Below are 24,199 nucleotides of genomic sequence, written 5' to 3'. Positions count from 1 at the left end.
TTTAAGCCTAAGAAAAAAATATTTTAAGCCGTTTCTAATGTAACACATTTCTATAAGTAACTTTGAATAGCAAGCCAGAAATAATGAACTCAGTTAGGAATGGAAAACTTTTATTCTCTGAGAAAATTATTTCCTTCCTCTCCACCTCAGCTCCCTGCACCTCCCCGCCCCCCCCACCCCCCCAGCCGGCAAAGAACAAGATTACATTATTACAAATGAGAAAAATGTTTATTAAGGAAACAATTTAACAATTCTCCCTAGCAGAACTTCACAGACTAGGGCACAAACTGAAGACAATTACAGTTTCAGTCATTAACACACTATAGGGTGCTTATTCTACAACTGAAAAGTTGCTGAAGTTTGTGACATGCCACTATAAATGTAAGTATTATTAAAAATTACAAATTGTTTGGTGATTATTTTGATAACCTCTTGAGCAGCAGCTCCTGCAAGGAAAAAGGAGAAAAGCAAATCTTTGAAAAAGAATTTTAAAAATTATATAAATATAAAAATACTCAATTCTGTAAAGAACACCTTTCCTTTCCAAAACCAAAGATGTTTAACAGTAATCCAAAACAGACATAACTTACAGAGTCATATCAAAACAAGGGACTATAAGCTTTTATAACTGTTATTAAAGGAAATAAAAAATGTGTTCTATACATTCACACCTTGAAATATTATGCCATAGTTTAAAAGAAAGTTTTTTAAATTATGGTGGTTTAAAAATATTGGCAAAATATATTACACAAGAAAAAGTCAAACAGTATTATAAATTACTATATTTTTTTAAAAAGTCTTTTTTAAAGACAGAAAAGATTCTCAAAGGATACCCTTCTGTTGCATTTGAATCTTACCCTGTGCATGTTTTATAATAAAAAGGGGTTAAAGGATATTTGTAATTTGGAAAAGATCTATATTAAATACTGCTAGACTGCTATACTCAGTAACAGTCTGAGTATATAGAGATAGTAACAAGTTTTAAAGTTACTATTCAAAACAACCTGGCTTCCCAGGTACCTGCAATGCAGGAGACACAGGAGACATGGGTTCTACCCCTGGGTCACGAAGATCTCCTGGACAAGGAAATGACAACCCGCTCCAGTATTATTGCCTGGAAAATTCTATGGGCAGAGGAGCCTGGCAGGCTATAGTCCATGGGGTCGCAAAGAGTCAAACACGACTGGTACGCATGCACATTCAAAACAAAACAATAGAAAACAAAGAAACAACAACAAAAAACAACTAAGAAAACAATTTTTCATCTTTTATAATCTGAAGCTTCTGCTTTCACATTCATTCATTCAATAAAATCAGACTCTGCTCTGTACCAGATACTGTCCTAGGCACTAGGGATACAGCAGGGAACAAAAGACAAAAATCCTTGTCCTCATGGATTTTACTTTTCAGTAGTGAGGAAGAGAGAATTTACAAACAAGTAAAATGTCAAGTGACTAAGAGCTAAGGAGAAAAAGCAAAGGGTAGGGGGGATATGAGTGCAAGAGGAGGGACTATTTTAAATCAGGGCATCAGGAATGGCTTAACAAAGAAGATAATATTTAAACAAAGACCCCAAAGAAGTGACTTGTGCAGAATAATAATAAGATGCACATGTTGTAGACTAAAGGCATGTACCCCAAAATCTGTATGTTAAAGCCTGGATGTGACCATATTTGGAGATAGTCTTTGGGAGGTAATTAGGTAACTAAGGTCATGGGGAGGGGCCTTCTAAGAAGAGACTCTAGAGAGCTTCTGTTCCATCCACCCTCACCTTCCTGCACAGAAAAGAGGTTATGGCACACAGCAAGATGGTGACTGCCTACAAGCCATGAAGAGACAAAGAGAGGCCTCACCAGAAACCAATTATACCAGCCCTGATCTCAAACTTCCAGCCTCCAAGGAGTCTTATGAAAGAAGATATTGTTGAATTGGGTCATGAAAAACAGGTAGATTTTAGACATGGAAGAAAGAGGGAGATTTAGGGCAAATGGGTCCGGAGACGGGTAAAGATTCAAGGAGCAGGAAATCAAAGGGCATATCTAGGGGGAAAGCAAGTAACTTGAAAAAAACAAGAAAGAGAGGCTGGGTAAAACCAGAACACAGAATGAAGGATTCTGGATTTGTTTTCTGAGGACTTCTATAGTGTATATGTGTGTACTGGCAGGTCAGAAGGTTAGTTAAGTGAGAGAAACAATCAGAGCTATGCATTAGAAAGATTAATTATGCTTCAGGACAACAGAGGGAGAGATAGAAAGCAGGGAAACCAACTGTGCTACACTGACCTCCTTAGTTAAAACAGCTAGGAAAACAAAACTTCACAATGGTACTATATAACAACAGGTGACAGTCTTCCGTCTCTGGAACTTACCCCCTAAGAATGCAGCAATGGTGTGTGGTTCAGCAGCTCCGTATCGGCAACTACAGGAAAGGATGGAGACAGGAAAACAGATTAGCCATGTGACACAACAGTACTGTCTCATATGCTCCCTAAAAAAAAATACTCACAATTCATGGACATAATCGTCTTTCACCATTACAGATAATCCATATTCCTGAAGGAAGCTAGTGAGACAAGACTTCAACTTTCCTATATCTTCTTCAACTTGATAGTTAGACACTCCTAAAATATATATATATATAAATTATTTTTCATTGAAATAAATACATGATTCAAAATTGTTGACTACCTCTTCTATGTAATAAATACATGATTCAAAATTGTTGACTGCCTCTTTAGCTGTTTAGTCAAAACCATAAATCTGAAATAAGAACAAAAATAATGGAAAGTATGAGACCAATATTTGCAACTATCACAAACCTGTAACAATCAAAGAAATCATCTAAAAACCTATTAAAATTTGAGTTTAACAAATCTGCTTTGTTCAGTGCCCTATACCCAGTATCTAGAAGACTATCTGACACATAGTTGGTGCTCAATGATTTTTTGATAGAACTGAATAAATGAGAAAGTAATGTCCTATACACACACACACACACCCTTTATAAAAATTCTGGTGTTTATTACCCTTTCTGGGAGATTAAATGACACTAAAGACATAAAGCTATAATAATAAGTAACACTTATGGAGCATTAATAGACAGTGGACATTGTTTTAAATACCATCTGTATATTACTTCATTTAATCCTCACAACCACCCTGTGAAATAGACACTATTATTATCTTCATTTTATGGATGGGAAAACTGAGGCACAGAGAGATCAGGTTATTTGCCTGAGTTACTTAGCTCATAAGAAGCAAAACTGCGATATGAGCCCAGGCAGTTCTTAATGATCAAACTATCAAAGGGAAGCTGTTATTATTACTTGGAAGGAAAAATGTAATTGCCATAATGTCCAGGTACTGTTAAATCCCTCTAGTTTAGTTTTTAACCCCTCTAGTTTAAAAACTATCATTATTCCTTGTCCTCAAAATAGTAGCATCTACCCCTTTATTAAGTACTTATGAAAAGCTAGGCAGTGTGTTAAGTGATTTTCATACATCATGTGCCAAACCCTCACCATCTAACAGAGTAGTAGTATCACCATTCCATACTGAGAGAACTGAGGCTTGGAAGGAAACAGTGACTCACTTAAGATCAAGACACGAAGTGACTTGAACCTAGGTTTAACTCCAAAGTCTGTGCTCTATATAATAGCTAATTTCCCAAGATGGCTCCCCAATGAACACCTCTTCATGCCCTCATGTGGCCCCCCTTCCACTCTTAATCTAAGCTGACTCTGTGAAGCCAATAGGACATATGTGATGCTTGAAAGCCAAGTCATAAAAAGCCTTGTGCCATTGACCTGAGTCTTTTGGAATTGTTAACTCTGGGGAAGGCAGCCACTATGTAAGAAATCTCAAACTGCCATGCTGAATGGAAGCCCCAGTGAGCCACAGGGTGAGAGATGCCTGAGCAGCCCCCAGCAGTTCCAGATACCCTGGCTGAAGTGCCACACATGTGAGTGAGTACGTCTTCGTATGACTCCAGCCCCAGGTGTCCTGCACCTCCGTTCTTGGATGACTCCAGCCCTAGGCATCATGCATCTCCATGGGATGCCCTTTCCCCAGTGAGAACTATCTATCTGAGCCCAGCCAGTCCTCAAAGTCACAGACACAATAATGGATTTTTTAAACTACTAAATTTGGGGATGGTCTGTTATGCAGAAGATAACAAAAAATACATTCTAAGCAAACAATACAAATAAAGCAGTACATTTATTTGATGTTTTATTCTTTTTCCTTTTCTGGTAAGCTTGCTCATTAACATTAAAACTCGTTGGGTATACTACATCAGTTGGGGCAACAGGCTTTATGACATACCCAGAATATGCTGCTATGCAATAATCCTGCACAATTAAAACTATCATCTTAATAAAGATGTCCTGGACAACTGAAGACCTTGGAGCATATGCCAATTCCCCAATTACTACATTTATAGATAACAAAAAATAGATACTGAGCAAAGAAACATCTTCAGGGTTCTGAGTTCAGAAGTCACTGGCATACTTCTTGTGATTTTCCCATTCTACTGAATCAAACTCAGTGTGAATCTTACAAGTCAACTATAGAAACTAGCAGGAAAAAGTTTTATCCTATATGCAACCAACCAACAGTCCCCTGTAATAGTTCAGAATTAAATACTGTTTGCAGTTGGTTACACTTGGCCTCACTGAGATGAACCATTTGTAAACTGTTTTCAGTGTGAATTCAAGCATCGTACTACTGTGAATACCCCAAGAACCTTTTAAGATTTCATTCCATTTAAGTATTTATTTAAGATTTTATTGGGAACTCCTTGGCAGTCCAACGGCTAGGATTTGGAACTTCACTGCTCTGGCCTGGGTTCAATCCCTCGTCAGGGAACTAAGATCCCGCAAGCCATGCTGTGAAGCCAAAAAAAAATGTTTTCACTGTATTTGATAATTTAATTGCTATCCTTACCTGGATATCTACCATGCTGTTTATGAAATCTATCAACAGCCCGTAACATTAAGTATAATACTATCTCGTTATCTGGATTGTCCATGCTGGAAACTGAAAGGAAAAACATTTCAGTATAATTTGGGTAATTCATGATTTAAAAACAAGGAAAAACTGAATTTATTATATACTCAAGTTTTAGAATACAAGGTAATTCTATCACAAAATTAAATATTTTGTAACGATAAAATAGAAAATGATACATAATAGTAAAATAAAGGGAAATATATTATTAAAATAAAACCCAGTGGTATTATGGATAGTTAGTTATGGTCACATAATCTCTAATAAAGTAGTAAAATGCTAAATTTAGCTCTTCTGCATATAACACAACTTACTCAATGACCTAAATATGATTATATATATGTACATTAAGTTTTATAGGCTTTGCTAGTGGCTCAGATGGTAAAGAATCCACCTGCAATGTGGGAGACCTGGGTTCAATCCCTGGGTTGGGAAGACCCCCTGGAGGAGGGTGTGGTAACACACTCCAGTATTTTGCCCCATGGCAGAGGAGTCTGGTGGTCTACAGTCCATGGGGTCGCAAAGAGTCAGACACGACCAAGCGACTAAGCACCACACAGCACACTGAGTTTTATATTTTGAAATTACGACCACTTAGACGGGCTTATCGAATAAAGTTTAGACTATAAATATTTATATTATCCTTTATATTATCACCATACACTCTATTATACATACTGTTATACAGTATGTATAAAATATCATATCCTTAACCTAGCATCAAAATGTTATTACTCACTAATTTCATCCTTGTTAACTGTATCCAAGCTGTATTCTTCAGCTAAGGATCGACATCTCACCACTCGAAGAAATGCTGAATTGCTGCCTGAACACAGGAAAGGCATGATGGAAGTAAATGGTTAAGATATACTAATATCCTGATTAAGAACAGAAAATTTTGGGTATCCTCTTTACAGACATAGAAATATGAAGAAGTGGCTCATTATAATGGTTAGCAGAAATGGCACTACAACACAAGCCATCTTAAATTCATGTTCTTGGCATTACAATCAGTTCAGCACTGAGTACGTGGGTGACGGCACCTGTCTGAGCCTCAATTTTCATTAGTAAAATAGAAATATATTTTTTAACTTTGAGTTGTTCTGTGGATCAGAATTCCAACTGTATAGATACCTAGCAGAAAGCCTGACAGGCTTTCAATGAATAGTAATTTTTATTATTATTCTGGATAAGCAGTCCTGAAGGAGAATGGTATATATAGTGTGCTCTGGGTATAAATTAAGGCTTTAAAAACAAAAAACTTTGTATTATGAAAATTTTCAATGTATTCCAGTAGACAGACCAAAATAATATCCAAATACCTTCAAATACTCTCAAATACCCAATATCCAGCTTTTAATCTGGCATCATATAATGTAGTAGAACAAACACTAATACATAAACGAGGTGCAAGATTAGTAGTGGAACAAAAAAATCTAAGCCTAAACAAACATTGCTGAAGAATCTTAAAATGGATAACCTGAATACATATATTTTAAGAATGGGTAACATACAAAACATGCTTTTCCAGAAACAAGAGGTCATAGCTACAGGGAAAAATTCTCAGATGGCATATGAAACAGACTTTCTTATTCTTAAATTAACTCTTAAATAGTCTGGGCCTACTCAAGAGTTATCAGAAAGACCCCAGAAGCCTAGCCTGAAACTAAATGGCAAAATTCCTAATTCTATCACAGTCTGATCAAATACTGATCAAAATTAGTATTTAAACCAATCTTGTCAATGTACATATGACTCAAGACTTCATACCCAAACTCTTCAGATAAGACTTTTCCAAGTTATTTAAAATTAATAAGCTGAAAACAATTCTGCACTATTGATAATTTTCAATGTATCAATACAGATATGACCTATCTCTGACCAGTCTTAGAATACCCTCTCTTTTCATTATGAAAGAGAGAAAAAAAACCTTACCCAATAATTACCTATATTGATACCACTGAGACCATGGAAAAATGTTAATTTCAACCATTTAAAATTGCTGGGAACATTTCCCATGTCACATTCTTTATCAAACAAAATAAGGAAATTTAAGTCAAGGTGACTTACAGAGTAATTTTAATTCTTTCTCTGAAATGGACTCTGGTGCCTGTAAAGAGATAAATGCAGATTTTGCTCCAGTGTAAAAGAAAGTCAACAGAGGGTGCAGCACAAAGCCAGTCACTATGACAGGCCTTCTCATTAGGCAGGCAAGTGAAAGACCCTCTGCAGACGGTCTGAGCCAGTGCCACACCCTCTCTCTGAGCCCTTCCTGGCTGGGTTTATGCAATGCAATGCAATCCGGCCCATGTGGAGCTGTACCGTCTATCAAAGGCACTGTGCCCAGCAGCTTACCTGGCCTATAGACTGAAGCAATTTGGCAACATGATTACCCACAGCAGCAGCATCTTTCTTTGCTTTCTCACGGTAACTAGAAAAGAACAACAAAAAGCTACTATTAACAAATATTTAAATTGCCAGATTTAAATATCACCATGAAGCAAACAAAAAAATGTCTTTCCCTTTCATGAAAAAAATACTGATCTGGCAATCTATGAAATGTGACGATGCCATGGAAATGCTACCAGCAGCACCTGTCAGTGGCTGGTGATGGACTCTGGGACTTCACCTAACACCTAGGATCTCTGAGTAATTAACAGCACCTAACTTAAAACCTGCCCTCCTGGAGAAGTCCATGATCCATGCTTCTCTGATAGAGGACCTAACAACATATGCTGCAAAAAAACATGCTTAAGCTCCCTCGTGGCTCAGATGATAAAGAGTCTGCCTGCAATGCAGAAGACCTGGGTTCAATCCCTGGGTTGGGAAGATACCCTGGAGAAGGAAATGGCAATCCACTTCAGTATTCTTGCCTGGAGAATTCCATGGATGGAGGAGCCTGGCAGGCTACAGTCCATGGAGTTGCAAAGAGTCGGACAGACTGAGCAACTTCACTTTCACTTTTTCAATCTCCTTGAAGTCAAGCCCAAGGAAAGTTAAACCCTTCAAAACCGACCATCTAACAAATCCGTGTAAAACTTGAGATGGTCACCCTCTAGAGATGATCAGTGTTAAGCTGATCACCTCTGATATGAGATCATACTTCTTTCTCTCAATTGACTTTTCCCAAGTTTTAAGTAGTTGAACTTTTAGGCTATGGCAACAAAGATTTGTTAAGAGAATGACTGAGATGAGGAGTACAATCTGTCTATGAAATAAAGACCTTCTCTATGTGACATTATCTGGCCCTTGAAGAAGCCAGGCCAGTGGCCCTGCATTTATCCACAGCATACCCAAAGATACACAGGGGTAATATCTATTGAGACCCATCTTTATGACAGTGGATAGCACATCTCTGTCTATAGTCAGGAACTCTTTAAATTATGAAACATTAATGACAAAAAATTTATCAAAAACTAAAGTCTTGAAAGCTTTAAATTACAGATAAAAGAGAACAGAGCCGTGGTTATGAGTACAGATCTGAGTTTCATGAATTCAAATCCTGGTTTTACCATTTACCAGTTGTCCTGCCCTGAATAAATTACCTTTTCTATGCCTTAGTTTCCTCACCTGTAAAACTGGGACAATAACAGTATCTCTCTCATAGGATTTTTGTGAATATTAAATTAGTTAATACATTGAACAGTTCATAGCACAGAATTAAGTGTTCAAATGTTGGGTTTATCTTGAAATATGAAAGAAAAAGTCTGACGCCCAGAAAGTTAAGTGGGAACTCTCCATACACTCTGCCCAATTTTGCTGTGAACCTAAAATTATTCTTAAAAATAAAATAAATTTTTAAAAACATCTGCCCTCTTAGGTTTTTTAGCTTATTTTTAAAGCAATGAGATTATAACAAACTTTCATTTGATTTCTGATTTCTGGCAGACTGATAAAACATGTTCCTCTCTAATATAAACAGATTGATTTTTCTCTTACATAGCTTGAAGACAGGTGACTTACACATTTTGAAGTTTTATATATTTGCCTGAATCTGCAATCATATCAGGAATTGTGCCTCGAACAGGTAGATTTCCTTGACCCTCTTTGGCCACAAATTCCTTTAAGGCACGAGCTAAAATCCAAAATGTTGGAGTCTTAAAAAAAGAAAAAATAATAATAATATTAAGTGACATTTCAATTTGACCTGAAGGTTAAGGGGCACTAATTTTACTTTTTTGTTGTTACCTGTTTGGTGATATTTATGCAGCGATCATCATTAAATATATCTTCAATACTGCTTGGGATCTAATAAAGGAACACAAAACATTTACCTATACTAAGAATTTGCCCACCTTTATTTTCACTCTTCCAAACAACTTCAAATACAAACTTCTGATTTGGACTTTTATTCAGAATTATCACCAGATGGAGATTTGTTGGGGAAAGAGAGAACAGAAGAAAATCCCCTCCTGCCCACTCCTGTTAGCATTTAAAGACTGACCTATTTTCTTACATCATATATGGAGTAAAGAAGAAGCATAAGTAAATCTTTTTATAGTTATATTTGAAGACAGAACGAAGAAAACAGACATTAATCCCAAGCTAGATTTGTAATCCTTCATGTTTTTTCAGCTTGTAAAAAATCTGAAACCCATATACCCTAACTAGTGATGGTGGAAGAAGACAAGCACTCTGAAAAAAGCAAAATAGTTAAATTAAGAACTTTTAATGCAAGCAAGAACATCATATGTTATAAAAACTACAGAAATTGTAGGCTTTGGTTCTACTGTTAAGTGGAAAAAAGAAATTTCTTACTGGTAACTCTCTGCTTCCACTCCCCTCTAGAGTCTTTTGTCCTCAAAAGAGCCAGAATATAACTTTTTTAGAACTATAAATCAGGTCACTTCATTCCTCTGCTCAAAACACTTCAGTGGCCTGCATTGCCTTTATGATGGGGCCCTTTCTGCCTCTCCAAACCTAAACTCCTCCCACCACTTTCCCCCTTGTTCACTTCATTCCAATCACAGTGGCTTTCATACCTATCCTTGAACAAATGCCAGGCATCATCCCCCTTCTGGGCCTTTGTACTTGTACTTCCTCAGCCTGAAAAGCTCTTCTTCCAGACCTCTGCATGTCACACTTCACTTAGGCTTCCGCTTAAACACATCTCCTTCAAAGTCTCCCCGGTCCCTCCCGATCCCAGATCTCCTCCTTCCCCACCTGCTCTACCCCTTTGTTCTGCTCTAATTTTGTTAATAGCACCTAGTACATTCGTCTGTTTGCTTAGCTCACTGTCCCAACCACAGAACTTTTTTTTTTTTTCCAATTGGGATAAATTATACATTCAGTGAAATGCACAAATCTTAAATGACAATATGATGCTTTCTTGTAACTATACATATACTTTTAACCATCACTCCAACTGAGACATTAGAAAATTTCTATCACCCCAAAAAACTGTGTGATTCACACAGCACATACTTTTAATCACTCAGCAACACTACCTCACGGTCTCTACAAAGTTTGTAATGACACCTTAAGTGCTTTCCTAACTTGAAAGGTAGCGTTTTTTACTGTTTTAAACTATAAGAAAATTCTAACTTAAACTACCAATTGTGTTATTCCAAAGTTCCCCCAAAACTTCACTGGTCAGACTTCAACAATAAAGTCCTCCAAGTAATTTTTAAGGTATATAATGTCATTAAGAACATCTTCCAATGTATTCAAATAATTACTGTTAAAAGCAAGTACAAAAAAATAAAATAAAAGCAAATGCAGAGTAAGATTTAACTTTTCAGGCAACACTATCTGGACCAGCAAAATAATACCTTCATTATAGAATTCCTACCCCTAAACCCTTACTACTCACAAATCATGTACTTCAAACAATTAATTTATGTAAATCACTGTATAAATATTATATGCTGAAGCACTGACATCCATTTTAACAAGGACAATACAGAATCTAATAAAAGAAGATTAAAGCTGTATTATAATATTAATTTCTAACCAACTATACAATTTAAGAAATTTTTTTTTGATTTTTTTTTTTCAATTTAAGAAATATTAAACCTAAAATCAACTATTTCACCTATGAGGACTTCAGAAAACACCTTTTACTGGTGAATACCTCAGTAGCTCTTAATACCTGAGTTGTGTTTAGTGCTGTATTCACATTTTTAATAGCTTCTTCAAAATTCTCTTCATCTTCTGGAGCCCCATTTTCATTCTTTAAAATTCCTATTAAAAAGAAAACTGATTAGCAAAGAACAGCCCTTTTCTTTTCATTCCTTCTCTTTCCCCAACATTAAGGAAATAACCTTGTCAGATTCAGAAGGGAGGATTGGATATTGAACCTTAAGAAGAAATACAGCTTATCATTATTCATTCTTAAAATTACACAAGGAGTGGTTCCTTAACCTCCCCTGAGGAAAATAAAATAAAAGCTCATGATGGCATCATCCAACAAAAGTGCTGACAGAAATCCAATAAAATTAGCTTCAAGCAATCTTTTTAAACTTTATACGAGGTTTAATCAAATCCCAAATTACCTTGTCTAATCAAATCTCTGAAGTCTTCTTTTTCTTTATATGTTTTAGGTATCCGTCCATTGGTCTAAATTGGGTTAAATAAATTTAAATATAGTTGTAAAAACTCAAGATATGGAAATTAAAAGTCCAGTGTCCCCCCATTTTCCCATGAGATTGCATCAGGTAATCAATACCTCAGTGAAACCAGCTGACTTGATAGAAAATAAAAAGTGTGGGCCATTTCTCTATATTCATTCCTCACTGCCAGTTTCAGAATGACATTTGTTCAAATTTCATTTTGTTAATAAAAATGTCAGTATCAAAAGAGAAAATGCTAGATTCAAACTGAAAAACACTCACCTTTCCTATAACCGCACAAGGAAGAAATATCAGTCTCCCATCCCCTCCAATGAAATTCTTTATAATAAACTGAAAAAATATAGTCACATATGGGAATGTCCTTTCTCAAGAAAGGAAATACTGGGACTTCCCTGCTGGTCCAGTGGTTAAGAATCTGCCTTCCAATGCAGGGGATGTGGGTTCGATCCCTGGTCAGGGAACTAAGATTTCACATGCCGTGGACAACTAAGCCTGTGCCACAACTAGAGAAGCCTGTGCGCAAGCAACGAGAAGTCCCATGTGCCAACAAAGATCCCACAGGCCACAACTATGACCCAACACGGTCAAATAAGTAAATAAATCTTAGGGGAAAAAAAGAAAGAAAGGACATACTTCACTATACCACTGTGCTAAGTATTTAGCTACAATCACAATCCATGGAGTGTGGCTATGGTCCTAAAAATAAAACAATCAAAGAAAATATCAGTATTAGTTAACATTTATTTTTCACTACACCATATCATTTTCAACAAATTCAACAATATTTTACTCAATTATTCCACCATGTTTGCATCTCTCAGTATATGTGGAAAAATGAATGGAGGAAAAATGAGCTGAGTTAATAAAATTTGCTTAACAAAACTTTTTGAGGCAGTGACCAATTTAATCCTAGTAAGGCAGGTATATACTACAACTGTCCCTTTTACCATTCAGAAAACAGTCTCAGAGACTGCCACTCAGAAATAAAGCTCAAGTAAGCTTCTCTGATAGCTCAGTTGGTAAAGAATTCACCTGCAAAGCAGGAGACCCTGGTTCGATTCCTGGGTTGGGAAGATCCCCTGGAGAAGGGGTAGGCTACCCACTCCAGTATTTTGGCCTGGAGAATTCCACGGACTGTATAGTCCATGGAGTCACAAAGAGTCGGACACGACTGAGTGACTTTCACTTTCACATCTTGATTTCAGACTCCAAGCCTAGACTAAGGACAAGGGATCTTTTCTGTGTTTGCTGATGAACCAAACACCTGCCCTTTAATTAATGTGTAGGTAGGAAAATACACATATATGCCTTAAATTACATGGCCTGTTATAAATATCATTATTTCTATAATGAAATATGCAGTTGCCTTGGTAATTCTCAAACTCTAAAAATAAGTTTCAACAGGAGTCAATTTCAACAAACACCCACCCCACATTCAAACTATTTTAAAAAATACATCTCTTTGTTTAGGAGAAAAGAACCATGAAGAGGGCTTCTGGTACATGTCAGTGTCCAATCCCGTGGTTAGGACTCCCTGCTTCCACTGCAGGGGCAAAGGTTCAATCCTTGGCCGGAGAACTAAGATCCTACGTGCTGCATGGCAGTCAAACACACATACACACACACACAAAGTCCAATTTCTCGATCTAAGTGTTGATTACAGAGATATGTTCAGTTAATGTACTTTTCTTCAATAAAAAAGTTTTTAAATTTGGGGGAAAGATAGATTTAGTTAAAATAAATTAGGTACAATGTTGTTACTGTGTGACTTGTGTGAACTGGATGAGTTTTATATTTTCTCACTTTCTAATTCAAAAACCTTAGGTTAAAAACAAGTTTTCAGTATACTTATAAATGAAAAGACACACACCACCAACCTTTTTTTCCATATGATCCAAATCATAAGACTGAAAATGTTCTCTCAGTTCAGGAAATGGCTTATCCAGTCGTAGATCCTCTAACGCATTATCTGGATGAGATTCTATTACTGTGAACCAAATAATCCCGAAAGATAAACTTATTTCCTTAGCAATATTGCTGCCAACATATATATTACAGGAACTTAGGAAATCTGTAATTTTTAAATGGACATAGGGCCTACAGGTTTTTCTCATTGTTTTGTTCATTACTGAGTTAAATTTACATATACATATAAACATATTTTACTAAATGCACAAATCACAAGTGGACTACAGTATTAATAAAAATAAAACGAAGATTCCTTTAGTGCAGAATTTTGTTATTATAATCGGAAAAGATGAAAATGTGTTCAGATAGCACCCAAACACCTACCCTTCCTCCTCTCGTGGTTTTCAACAGACAACATCACCCTCTACCTATGCCTCTTCCTTAGGGATGTGATGGTCTTCCTGGACCTCAAGCTTCCATGGCCCAGTTACCAGCCATTCCCCACATCCCGATGTCACTTCATACACAGCCCTCCGTACAGGAGAGTACGGGGAAGTGTGCAATTTCAGTGAGTGTTTAGAGAGAGGTTCAGTTCTGTCACTTGCTAGCTGTGTGACCTTACGCAAATAACTTAATCTCTCTATGCCTCAGCATCCTTATCTGTAAAAAGCAGATACAACAGTATCGACTTTATAAGGATTTAGAAAAGAGTAAATGAAATAACCTACATAAAGGCCCGCATACAGCTATCAAGCTTAACCTTCATTATCATCTCTCCCCTCTTCCCTATCCTCATAACATCTGCCCCCAGTCAAGGATGCTCTCTCTGTCTTTGTCTCTCCCTCTTTCTCAGACCTAGACCACTGAAAATCTAAAAGCAATCCTTGCCTCCAGCCTTTGTCCCTCTAAATTCATTCATTCTCACTGGGCTTCAGAGTGACCCATTTAAAACAAAATGTTTACCTTATCACTCTTCTCACAACTCTTAAATGACCCAGCCCTACTGCCAAAAGCTTATCCCCAAAAGCCACTCACTAGCTTCCCAAGCAGACATCACTCTTCAGTGATACTATCACTGCGCTAACAGATGACCTGGCCCACAGCAATGTATGAGTCCCGAGTGAAAATCTTATGATGATTTAAGATCAAAATCATGTAAGTAAGGGACCTGAGTTGATGCAAGCCTGCCTTTGAATGACTTTAGTCTCCTATTAACACAGTTTCCTTGGAAAAGTAGTCAAATGCCTTGATTGTGTGGAATTACACCTGAACTGGGGGAGCCTGAGGCCTATATAAGAACAGAATAGAAAACCGGTGGGGAAAAGGTAGTATAACCTCTCTGTATCAATGTGACCCACATACCTTGGCTCTTGCCTGTGCCCGCCATATATGCCCTGTGTAGGTTAAGAGGCAAAAAAAGCTAGGTACTTGCATAGCTGCCAGGCCTCCTAGTAACACGAAGAAGCTATACCTATTTTATCTCCTGCTTTGTATCCTTCTATAATGCTTAGTAAAGGAAATAGGAAGATTAAAGCCTACTGATTCTGATTAGCACTTTGAACCTGTAACCAGAGTTTTGCTGCTATAAATTAACTTTGTGATTTCAAACTGACTTTCTTTATTATCAGGTTCCTAAAATTACAGCTAAAACAACCAACAGGAAGCCCCATATGTGCAACAATTTTACCTGGATGTTCTTTTATAATGATCCTCATATAACCAACTAGTCCATATGTCCTACAGATCAAAAGAGGGATTTGGGAATTCCAGAGGACATCTGCTAAACGTAGTAATGTACTGTAAAAGAAGGCATAATAGACAAGAACATAAACAAATGGATAGATGCCCAACATGAAAATACCTTAAAATGAAGCAACTTCCTTACTAAATAATAAATGCAAAGATATATCTTTTGCATTCATATAAACAGCATATTTACATAAAGATAGGCTGAAAAGCAAGCAATTCCACAAGGCAGCAGTTTCAAAGTAAGTATATCTTTTGGACTAGAGAGATATGAAAGCCTTGTCTTTCGTATTAGGGAGAATGTTACTGAAAAACATTTCTATAATAGAGAAGAAAAAATATATAAAACCTATGTATCTACCCCCAAGCACTCCCTATAATTGTTTTTTTTTTTCCCACTAAAAAAATAACCAATGTTCAATTTAACTGTTCTAAGTTTCACATCTCACTGTTTTTCTCTTCCCTATCTTTTTAATGCTGGAGATTTTAATTAGACTACTTTTAATTAACAGTTTCTATGGAATTGAAGAATTTAAAAACCATAGACTCTGCAGAGAAAACAAAACTATGCAAATCTAATAAGAGGTTAAAATAAAAACAAATTAACTTAAAATTTTACCTTTCAGAAAGCTGAGTTGCAACCACAATGGTAAACCTACAGAAAAATGAAGGATCATTGTCTAGAAGGTTTTCTGGACTCTAAATAGGACAGGGGAAAGAAAATCCAACAATTTCACAATCATATCAAACATGACAGAAATGGTTAAGCTTTTTTAGAACAAGTGAGGCAAATGCTAGACTCCAATGTTAAAATAATTCAACTTTCAACATAAAAATACAATGATTAAAATTCTAAATTCCTAGGGCTCTGAATTACTAAAAAATTATATTTCTGTACAGAAATAATAACATATATACATATATACCTCTTCCACAAAACTCCCAGAGACATCGTTATTTAATTCTTGTAAGAATTCCATGGCAGCTTGAGCTCGGTTCTTTAAAAAACAAAGCATTTGACTTCAATTAGAAAAAAATGTGGTTAAAATGTAACCCCTTAATTTACAGATCAGGCAAACAGACTGTAAAACAACCCAAATTCCATGCATAGATATGAAAAGTCTGCTTTTCATAGTGTTTAAAAACTGAGACTAAACCATAATATTATTTAAAACAGAGCTAAACCATCATTATTCAGAATTCTTACATGACTACATGATTTGCACTCTACTTTTCTGATTAGGCGAATGACCAGAAAACTCTGGGTAGCAGGCAGGGATATTTCAAGTCATGTTTAGACTTATGCTAACCTTCCACATTTACAATCCTGTGTAAGAGAGGTCAGTCTTTAAGGAAACTATATACATGATACTATATAATACATTATGTGGTACACAATACTACACTAAGTTGACCAATACGGTTCTGTAAGATTTTTAATATGAAATACAAAAATAAGACACATTCTGACTAACTCTTGGTAAAAAATCTTAACCCAAATACCCCAACTTCTGACCATTAACATTACTTAGTATTTAGCTTTAATACAGGATACAATATAAAACTTCTAAGTTCTTAAACTACCAAGCACATAAATCTTTATAAGATTGGAAAGAAATGAGACAATTATTTTCTCAGAGAAATAAGATCTTTTTTAAAAACAGGTTATAATGATTTTAATACAATTTAATAGTTAACCTCTTTCAAAGCAAAGCTTTTCAAGCAATCAAGACATAGTGACATCACTAGGTGTTCAAATACAACTATATTCTATTACAAACTGATTTTTTACCTTGCCAATACTGCTTCTCTGAAGGAAAAAACTAAAATAGAATAAAAAAAAAATTTTTAATGGTTTCTTTGACTATAAAGGGAAGGTTATGTGTAATACCTGGTGCACTTCATTCATAGTTTAAAACAAAGTATATTTTAATTTTAGACTGTAATAGACTTCCTAGAGGAAGAAAGCTGAGTGAAAACTTATAACCAGGCTAATAAATCAATGTTTCCCAAAGTGTGTGCCATAGAGAAAAGGGTTCCCTGGCTTTCAAAAGTTTGGGAAACACCATGCATTATATCCTTACTTGGAAATTAATAACATACATAATATACAATATTAAAATCTTATACTAAGAAAATACTTTATAATTTGACCATGGAATCCATATGCCCATTTAACAGCTATGAATGTTCCCTAGAACCAAAGCTCCACAGGCTCACCCTTGGGAAATGCTAGACTGCTCTTGCAGATAACTATAACAGATTTACTCAGGCTTTCTCCCACACATACCCTTATCATGTCCCAAGGCCCAGATCTGAGTCTGCTTCTCAGAGTCAGGGTACTCTACCCAAAGAAAGGATAATCAAGCTCAATATGAACCAAAATCTGATATTTCTTGCATTTACGCATTGTTGTTGATTTTTGACAAATATGAGAGAACCCAGACTCCAAGCTCCTGAAAAGGGAAGCTTGAAATCCAAATTCAGGAATGCCCTGACAGTCTATATATGATCATCTTTAAAGAATGATATACAAGCCAACTTTAAAATGGCATTTTTATAAAGACAATGTAGTGTAGGAAGAGATATACCTGGACCAAGCTTACAAGACACCACAAATGAAACGCAGTTTTTATTATTCTTATAATCCCAAAATATAATTATTGTTAATTACATACTAATACTTAGGAATCAATTCAAGGACTTAGGAAGGATACAGATTTCACAAATTAAGGAATAATGACTACTCTTTGCATTAACAACAACAATAAAGACAGTAATGATGGCTATCTTTTACTAACAGCCATCCTTGCCATAATCCTAAACACAGAGTTGACTTAACTTTCCACCTGAAAGTCAAGTCACCCTGTCTGAGGAGGTGAAGCTGGGACTTAGGCCTTGCTCTCGCATGACAATGCACTGCCTTCCCTAATGAATGTATTTGAAAAGAATAGAACATACTTATTTCCAGCATCTTCTCCGCTGACCTGATTTCCATCAATAATTGTAAATGAACCAATACCTGGGAAACAAAACAGAGTCCGTCAAGAACATATGTTTCTAATTTAAAACTCTAAAGAAGTAAATTACAACCACAAAACTATCATACCTGGTAGCACCAAATTTTTAAGGATTTCAGTTCCTGTGGCTGTTGCATTTATTAGGCAAACATGAGCAGATTCTAGAGCCTCCTGGCCATGATCACCCCACAACCTACAAAAGAAGACACAAATTTAACGTTTTAAAGACTTCCATGAAAATACAACTTTATTTCAATGGTGATCGCTAAAGTGTTCTTGCATCGAATAACTGATGTGACCCGTATGGCACACATGTGAGACAGGAACAGCAGGAGGTGTTATGGGAATCACACAGCTGAGTAACCTGAGACAGACAGCTTGAGCCTGTTGTGGTTAAAGGAGGGGGTCAAATTAGAACTAGACACTTGGTCTTTCAGCTCTTAGTCCATTACTCTTTTCAAGTCAGAAAGTCTTTATATTCATTAACATTAGAGAAGTACCTTAGATTTAAAACCTATTATTCTCTATTATTATTAAAACCTATTATTCTCAGAAGGCTGAGTGCCAAAGAATTGATGCTTTTGAACTGTGGTGTTGGAGAAGACTCTTGAGTGTCCCTTGGACTGCAAGGAGATCCACCCAGTCCAACCTAAAGAAAATCAATCCTGAACATTCATTGGAAGGGCTGATGCTAAAGCTGAAGCTCCAATACTTTGCCCACCTGTAAAGACCCAACTCATTAGAAAAGACCCTGATGCTGGGAAAAATTGAAGGCAGGAGGAGAAGGGGACGACAGAGAATGAAATGGTCGAATGGCATCACCAACTCAATGGACATAAGTTTGAGCAAGCTCCAGGAGATGGTGAAGGGCAGAGAAGCCTAGTGTGCTGCAGTCCATGGGGTCGCAGAGAGTCAAACACAACTCAGTGATTGAACAACAACAACATTCTCTATTTTGGGCTTCCCAGGTGGCTCAACGGGTAAAGAATATACCTGCAGGGCAGGAGACTCAGGAGACACGGGTTCGATCCCTGGGTTGCAAAGATTCCCTGGAAGAGTACATGGCAACCCACTCCAGCATTCTTGCCTGGAGAATGCCATGGACAGAGGAGCCTGGAGGATTACAGTCCACAGGGTTGCAAAGAGTTGGACACAACTGAAGCAACTGAGCACACATGCATCCTCTATTTTATTTCTCCTTAAACTACAGGGATCCAGTGTAATTTAAGATCTTGACATAATACTGATCCACCATGACACGTTCAAGAGTGAGAAAGGCTTTACCAAGAAAACTGAAGAACCATCTGAAAAGCCTTCACACTGACTTCTACAGGAGTGCTTTAAAATGTTATTCCCAATTCTAACAGCATGACTCATAAATGCATACATTAACAAACAGAAAGATGTAATAAGGATTAGAAATGTGTTATAACCTGAAATATATGTTACATCTTGTCACACCAGCATATCATTAACAGGGCAAGATATGTGATCAAACAAGCATCATGACAGCTGGGCTAACATGGCTACCTTTGCCCAGAAAGCCTAATGTGTCTTTTCTTGTCAGTATAGGAAACACAGGGGAAGCCCAAATCATTAGAAAAATGTCATAACCTGGAGGACAGAGACTAAGCTGCTTCCTGTCCATTGTCTAAAGCATATCCTCTCCTATGATGTAGCTTGTACGTCCTCCAGAGTAAATCACAACTGTAACTGCCTCATCTGGTGTTTTATTTGCTGAACATCCATCTCTCCATTCCACCCTAAGTTCCATAAGGGCACAGACCACTCCCTACATTCACCACCGAAGCCCCAGTGCTTGATACAGTGCCTTGTCCAGGATAAATAATCATTGAATAGTTGTCAAATGCATGGAGGATGAGTCTAGAAGAACCAGACAGACTGGAAACCTGGTTTTTTTCCTATGAAAGTAGGGCACACAGAAGACACTTGGCATATTTGGTTGATGGATACTTGGGTAGTTGTAGAAACAGCCTAAGAGAATATTGGTGCATCTCTAGGTAATATGTTTCAAGAAATGGCCCAAACAAAAATCAATCCTCTCCATTCTTTTGCTGGCTAAGGAAGGCAGGGCCTGCTGACTGCTAGCTGGTGGCACAATCTTGCTTGTAACTACTTCCCTCTGACACTTCAAAACCAATAAACAGTTCTCACTGTTTGTTCCTTAAATGGACTGGATTCAGCAAAAACTCTTTTGTCACACTTAGTAATCTAAAATATTTTTTCAGCTCTGTCATGTATGGTTACCTCTGCTTCAAAACACAAGAATCTCCAAGAATTTACAAGAGAACACAAGTTGGTTACAAAGTCTCTACCATCTTGCTTCTTTCCCCAGAAACTTTCCTTTCCCTTTCCCCAGGGAGCAGACCTTATCAGCTCTGGAAAAGCCAGAAGGCTTGAGTTTACATCCTGGTTCAAACACATGGGATACTCAGGGCAGGTTATCAAACTTCTAAGAGTCAGTTTTTCCATCTATAAAGGAGACAGAATATCTGCCTTCAAGACTGCTCTCACAATTGAGTGCATAAAGCCCCTAACAACAGCACTAAGCCAGAGGTGCAAACGAGTTCCAGTCCTTAGGGACATACTGTAACTTCTGGCTTGTGGGTCTTCAGAAAGGAGGGAGGCCATATAGCTGTGCTATTTCTGCTGCCTTTGGTGGTGGTTTAGTCTCTAAGTCATGTCCGACTCTTTTGTGACCCCAGAGATGACTGCCCGCCAGGATCCTCTGTCCATGGGATTTCCCAGGCAAGAATACTGGAATGGGTTGTCATTTCCTTCTCCAGGGGATCTTCCCAATGCAGGGATGAAACCCATGTCTCCTGCCTTGTAGATGGTCTCCTGCATTGCAGGTGAATGTTTGACGGCTGAGACACCATGGAAGCCCTTTAACCACATAGAAAATGCTCAATAAATAAGGAATGGGGAGTGGTAGGAGACAAGGCATGGGAAAAGAAGGAGTCAAGGACTGGCCCGATGGCGTAGACCTGCAGTCCATTAAGTAGATACCCATCAGTCCATTAGCCACATGTGGTTACTGGGCACTAGAAATAAGGCTAGTCCAATTTGAGACGCGCCAAAAGTGTAAAATGTTGGATTCTGAGGACAGAATGAAAACATTGTAAAATACCTCTAATAACTTTTTATACTGATTCTGCGTTGAAATAGTAATATTTTGCACATACTGGGTTAAACAAAATAAACTGAATTATTAAAATTATTTTCACCTGTTTCTTTGTCCTTTTTAATGTGACTACAAATATAAATATTATGTTACATATACACATACATACATGTGTTATATATACACATATATATAACTACGTATGTGGTTCACATGAGACTGGCATTATATTTCTACTGGACAGCGCCGGTTTAGAACAATACCTAACATTCGGTGCTGCCCTCGGCGGCCGAGATTCTGCAAAACCCGAGCCCCTCATTCTGCAAAACCAGGAGCACAGCGAAGCGGAACCGGCAGCCGCCGCGGTGACCGGGCGGACGCTGCGGGCGGTGCACCTCGACCTGCACACCGCGTGGCGAGCGGGCGGGCGCGCCCCTCGGGGAAGGCGAGTGCCGGCCCTCGAGAAGCACCGGGGCCCCAGGCCGGAACCCTGAGCACCGGACGCACGGCCCGGCCCAGCCCAGCGGGAGGCCCGAGAGAGGCCCAACCGCGCCGCCCGCTCGCTTAGGCCCGGCCCGGACGCAGAGGAACCCGCTGGCCCGCCCGAACCGGTGAGCCCTGGCTCACCTCAGCTGCCGGTCGTACTTCTGCTCCTTTAGCAGCTTCCCCGGCTGCGCCATGGCCGCGCCCGCCCCACGGAGAACCGCCTGGCCACTACCGAAAACTGCCACCGCCTCCTCGAGCGCGCAGGCGCACTGAGGGCCCTTTGCCGCGCCGTCTCCCGCGCTCGGCCGGCAGGAGGCGCCTCCACTGCACTGCGCACGCGTCGCCTGTACACCTGGGAGTCTGCGGCCAAAGCTCAGAAACGGGTCTGGTGACCACGGGTAAGGTAGTCGCGCCTTACCCGTGCAGCAGTCTTTCTGGTCGACCAATCCGTGACTTTGTACGCTCGGTAGTTGTGGGGAACTTGGGCTTTGGAATCAGGCAGATTTAGATTTTCACCGCTCACTGGTTTAGAAATACGCTCTTTACCTCTCAAATCCTGTTTTTTCCCTCTGTGTCATGGGGATAAATGAGCCTCCGTCACAGAGTTCTCTTAACCTTAAGTGAGATTTTGAACACACAGGACTCACAAAAAAATCCTGTCGGAAGAAGAACTTTCATTATTATGTTCATTATTATTCACCCATTTCTTCCATCCTCTCAGGCAAGAAGCCCACAGTGAGCGCCTGTTTCCAACCACAAAGCTAGCTGCTCCTGGCTGCAGATGCAAAGAGGAATAAGTCCGGGACTCGGTTCTTGGGGAGTTCACTGTCCCAAGAAGAGAGAGACAGTAAACGAGTACTCCTTAGACAATATGACCCTCCTGTAGGTAGAAGGAAGTTGAGGACCTGAGAGGTGAGCAGAGGAACTCTACTTACTTCCCCTCTTCCAGGAACGTTTCACACGATGTGGGCAAGCTAGAATGTTTTAAGCAGAAAGAACAGCAGATGTCATCCCCAGGAGGCAGATAAGGTATGACAGGCTGAAGCACTAAAGGAAGTTTGGTGTGATGTAGAGTTAGGTGAAGGAAATGGAGAAGGAAATGGCAACCCACTCCAGTGTTCTTGCCTGGAGGATCCTTGGGACAGGGGGAGCCTGGTAGGCTGCCGTCTCTGGGGTTGCACAGCGTCAGACACAACTGAAGCTACTTAAAAGGGTTAGGTGAAGGGTAGGGAGTGGTCACCCAGGTGGTTCAGTGGTGAAGAATCCATCAGCCAATGCAGGAGGTCTGGGTTCGACCCTTGGGTCAAGAAGATCCCCTGGAGAAGGAAATGGCAACCCATTCCAGTATCCTTGCCTGGGAAACCTCATGGACAGAGGAGCTTGGCGGGGCTGCAGACCACGGAGTTGCAAAAGAGTTGGACATGACTTAGCAACTGAGCAACAACAAGGAGTGGTCAGAGGAAGTTTCAGAGGTGGTAGGAGCCAGGTTGTGAAGACTGAGAACATAAAATCAAGGAGGAATTTAAAGCTCTGCATTTCCTAAAAAGAACCATCCCTGTGGGGATGGCTGCCAAGGAATGGGGCTACTCCATGAGGAAGGTGGGGAGAGAGGGGACTAGGGGGACATGAGGATTCCTTCCTATTTCACAGACACTACAGGCATCTTCAGGTTAATGATTACCTCAAATAAGGTGAAAGTGAGCACAGATCTCCACCCCAAACCACCCTGGGATGGGAACTGAGTAAGGGGCATGGTTTGACAGTAACGATGCAGCAATGATGGATAAAATTCCCCCTGGGTGCTGTCACCAGAATCAGGTTGGGGCACGCCCTCTTGTGACTTCCCTGGCCCCTGCATAGCACCATGGAACACAACCGATGGGAAACAGAGGCAGGAGACTCTCCCAGCTTGTCATATGCTTTTTCTGTCACATGTCCTCCAATTGGACAGGTGAAATATAACAGATAATAAAATACACCCAGGGAATGTGGGAAGGTCAAAAGATGACAGGTGAGAGTTCAGTGCAATCATGGACTGCATGAATAGAAACATCCCCAAGTTTGGTGGAGGGGAGCCATACTGCCTATGAAGATACACATGATTTTGAAAAAGGTTTGTGTTGGTGGCGACCTGTAAAAGAAGATACTTCAGTGTATTGATTTCCTGGAGTTGCTATAACAAAGTTCCACAAACTGGTATAAACTACAGAATTGCCTAACAGTTGTGAAAGCTGGAAGTTCAAAATTAAAGTGTGTGCAGTGTGTTCCCTCTGAACTTAAAGGGAAGAACCTGGCCTGGCCTTCCTAGCTTCTGGT

General features: G+C 38.8%; 1 protein-coding gene across 1 annotated transcript; it reads right to left on the bottom strand.

Moving 5' to 3' along the window:
• Positions 1 to 209: 209 nt before the first annotated feature.
• On the bottom strand, positions 210 to 22,148 carry NAE1 (NEDD8 activating enzyme E1 subunit 1). The gene is made up of 20 exons (XM_040253431.1): positions 22,025 to 22,148; positions 18,342 to 18,445; positions 18,194 to 18,254; positions 17,025 to 17,055; positions 16,159 to 16,230; positions 15,852 to 15,931; positions 15,174 to 15,283; positions 13,456 to 13,565; positions 12,212 to 12,274; positions 11,501 to 11,564; positions 11,098 to 11,189; positions 9,195 to 9,254; positions 8,970 to 9,103; positions 7,362 to 7,437; positions 7,077 to 7,116; positions 5,746 to 5,832; positions 4,944 to 5,036; positions 2,506 to 2,620; positions 2,369 to 2,418; positions 210 to 446 (listed from the first exon to the last, which is right to left on the bottom strand). Exons 1-20 carry the CDS (start codon positions 22,075 to 22,077, stop codon positions 337 to 339), a joined length of 1,605 nt encoding a protein of 534 aa, XP_040109365.1. The 5' UTR covers positions 22,078 to 22,148; the 3' UTR covers positions 210 to 336.
• Positions 22,149 to 24,199: the final 2,051 nt, after the last annotated feature.

The sequence above is a fragment of the Oryx dammah genome, unplaced genomic scaffold, assembly GCF_014754425.2.
Source record: "Oryx dammah isolate SB20612 unplaced genomic scaffold, SCBI_Odam_1.1 HiC_scaffold_13, whole genome shotgun sequence".
In the NCBI taxonomy this organism is placed as follows: domain Eukaryota; kingdom Metazoa; phylum Chordata; class Mammalia; order Artiodactyla; family Bovidae; genus Oryx; species Oryx dammah.
This window is presented reverse-complemented; position numbering and strand designations above follow the sequence as displayed.

Excerpts from the sequence above, each read along its gene's own strand:
- NAE1 (XM_040253431.1), bottom strand. The coding sequence starts at position 22,077 with ATGGCGCAGCCGGGGAAGCTGCTAAAGGAGCAGAAGTACGACCGGCAG. Across the intron at positions 9,104-9,194 it reads GCATAAATATCACCAAACAG|ACTCCAACATTTTGGATTTT; the intron begins GTAACAACAAAA and ends TCTTTTTTTAAG. Across the intron at positions 7,117-7,361 it reads TGCTTCAGTCTATAGGCCAG|GCACCAGAGTCCATTTCAGA; the intron begins GTAAGCTGCTGG and ends ATCTCTTTACAG.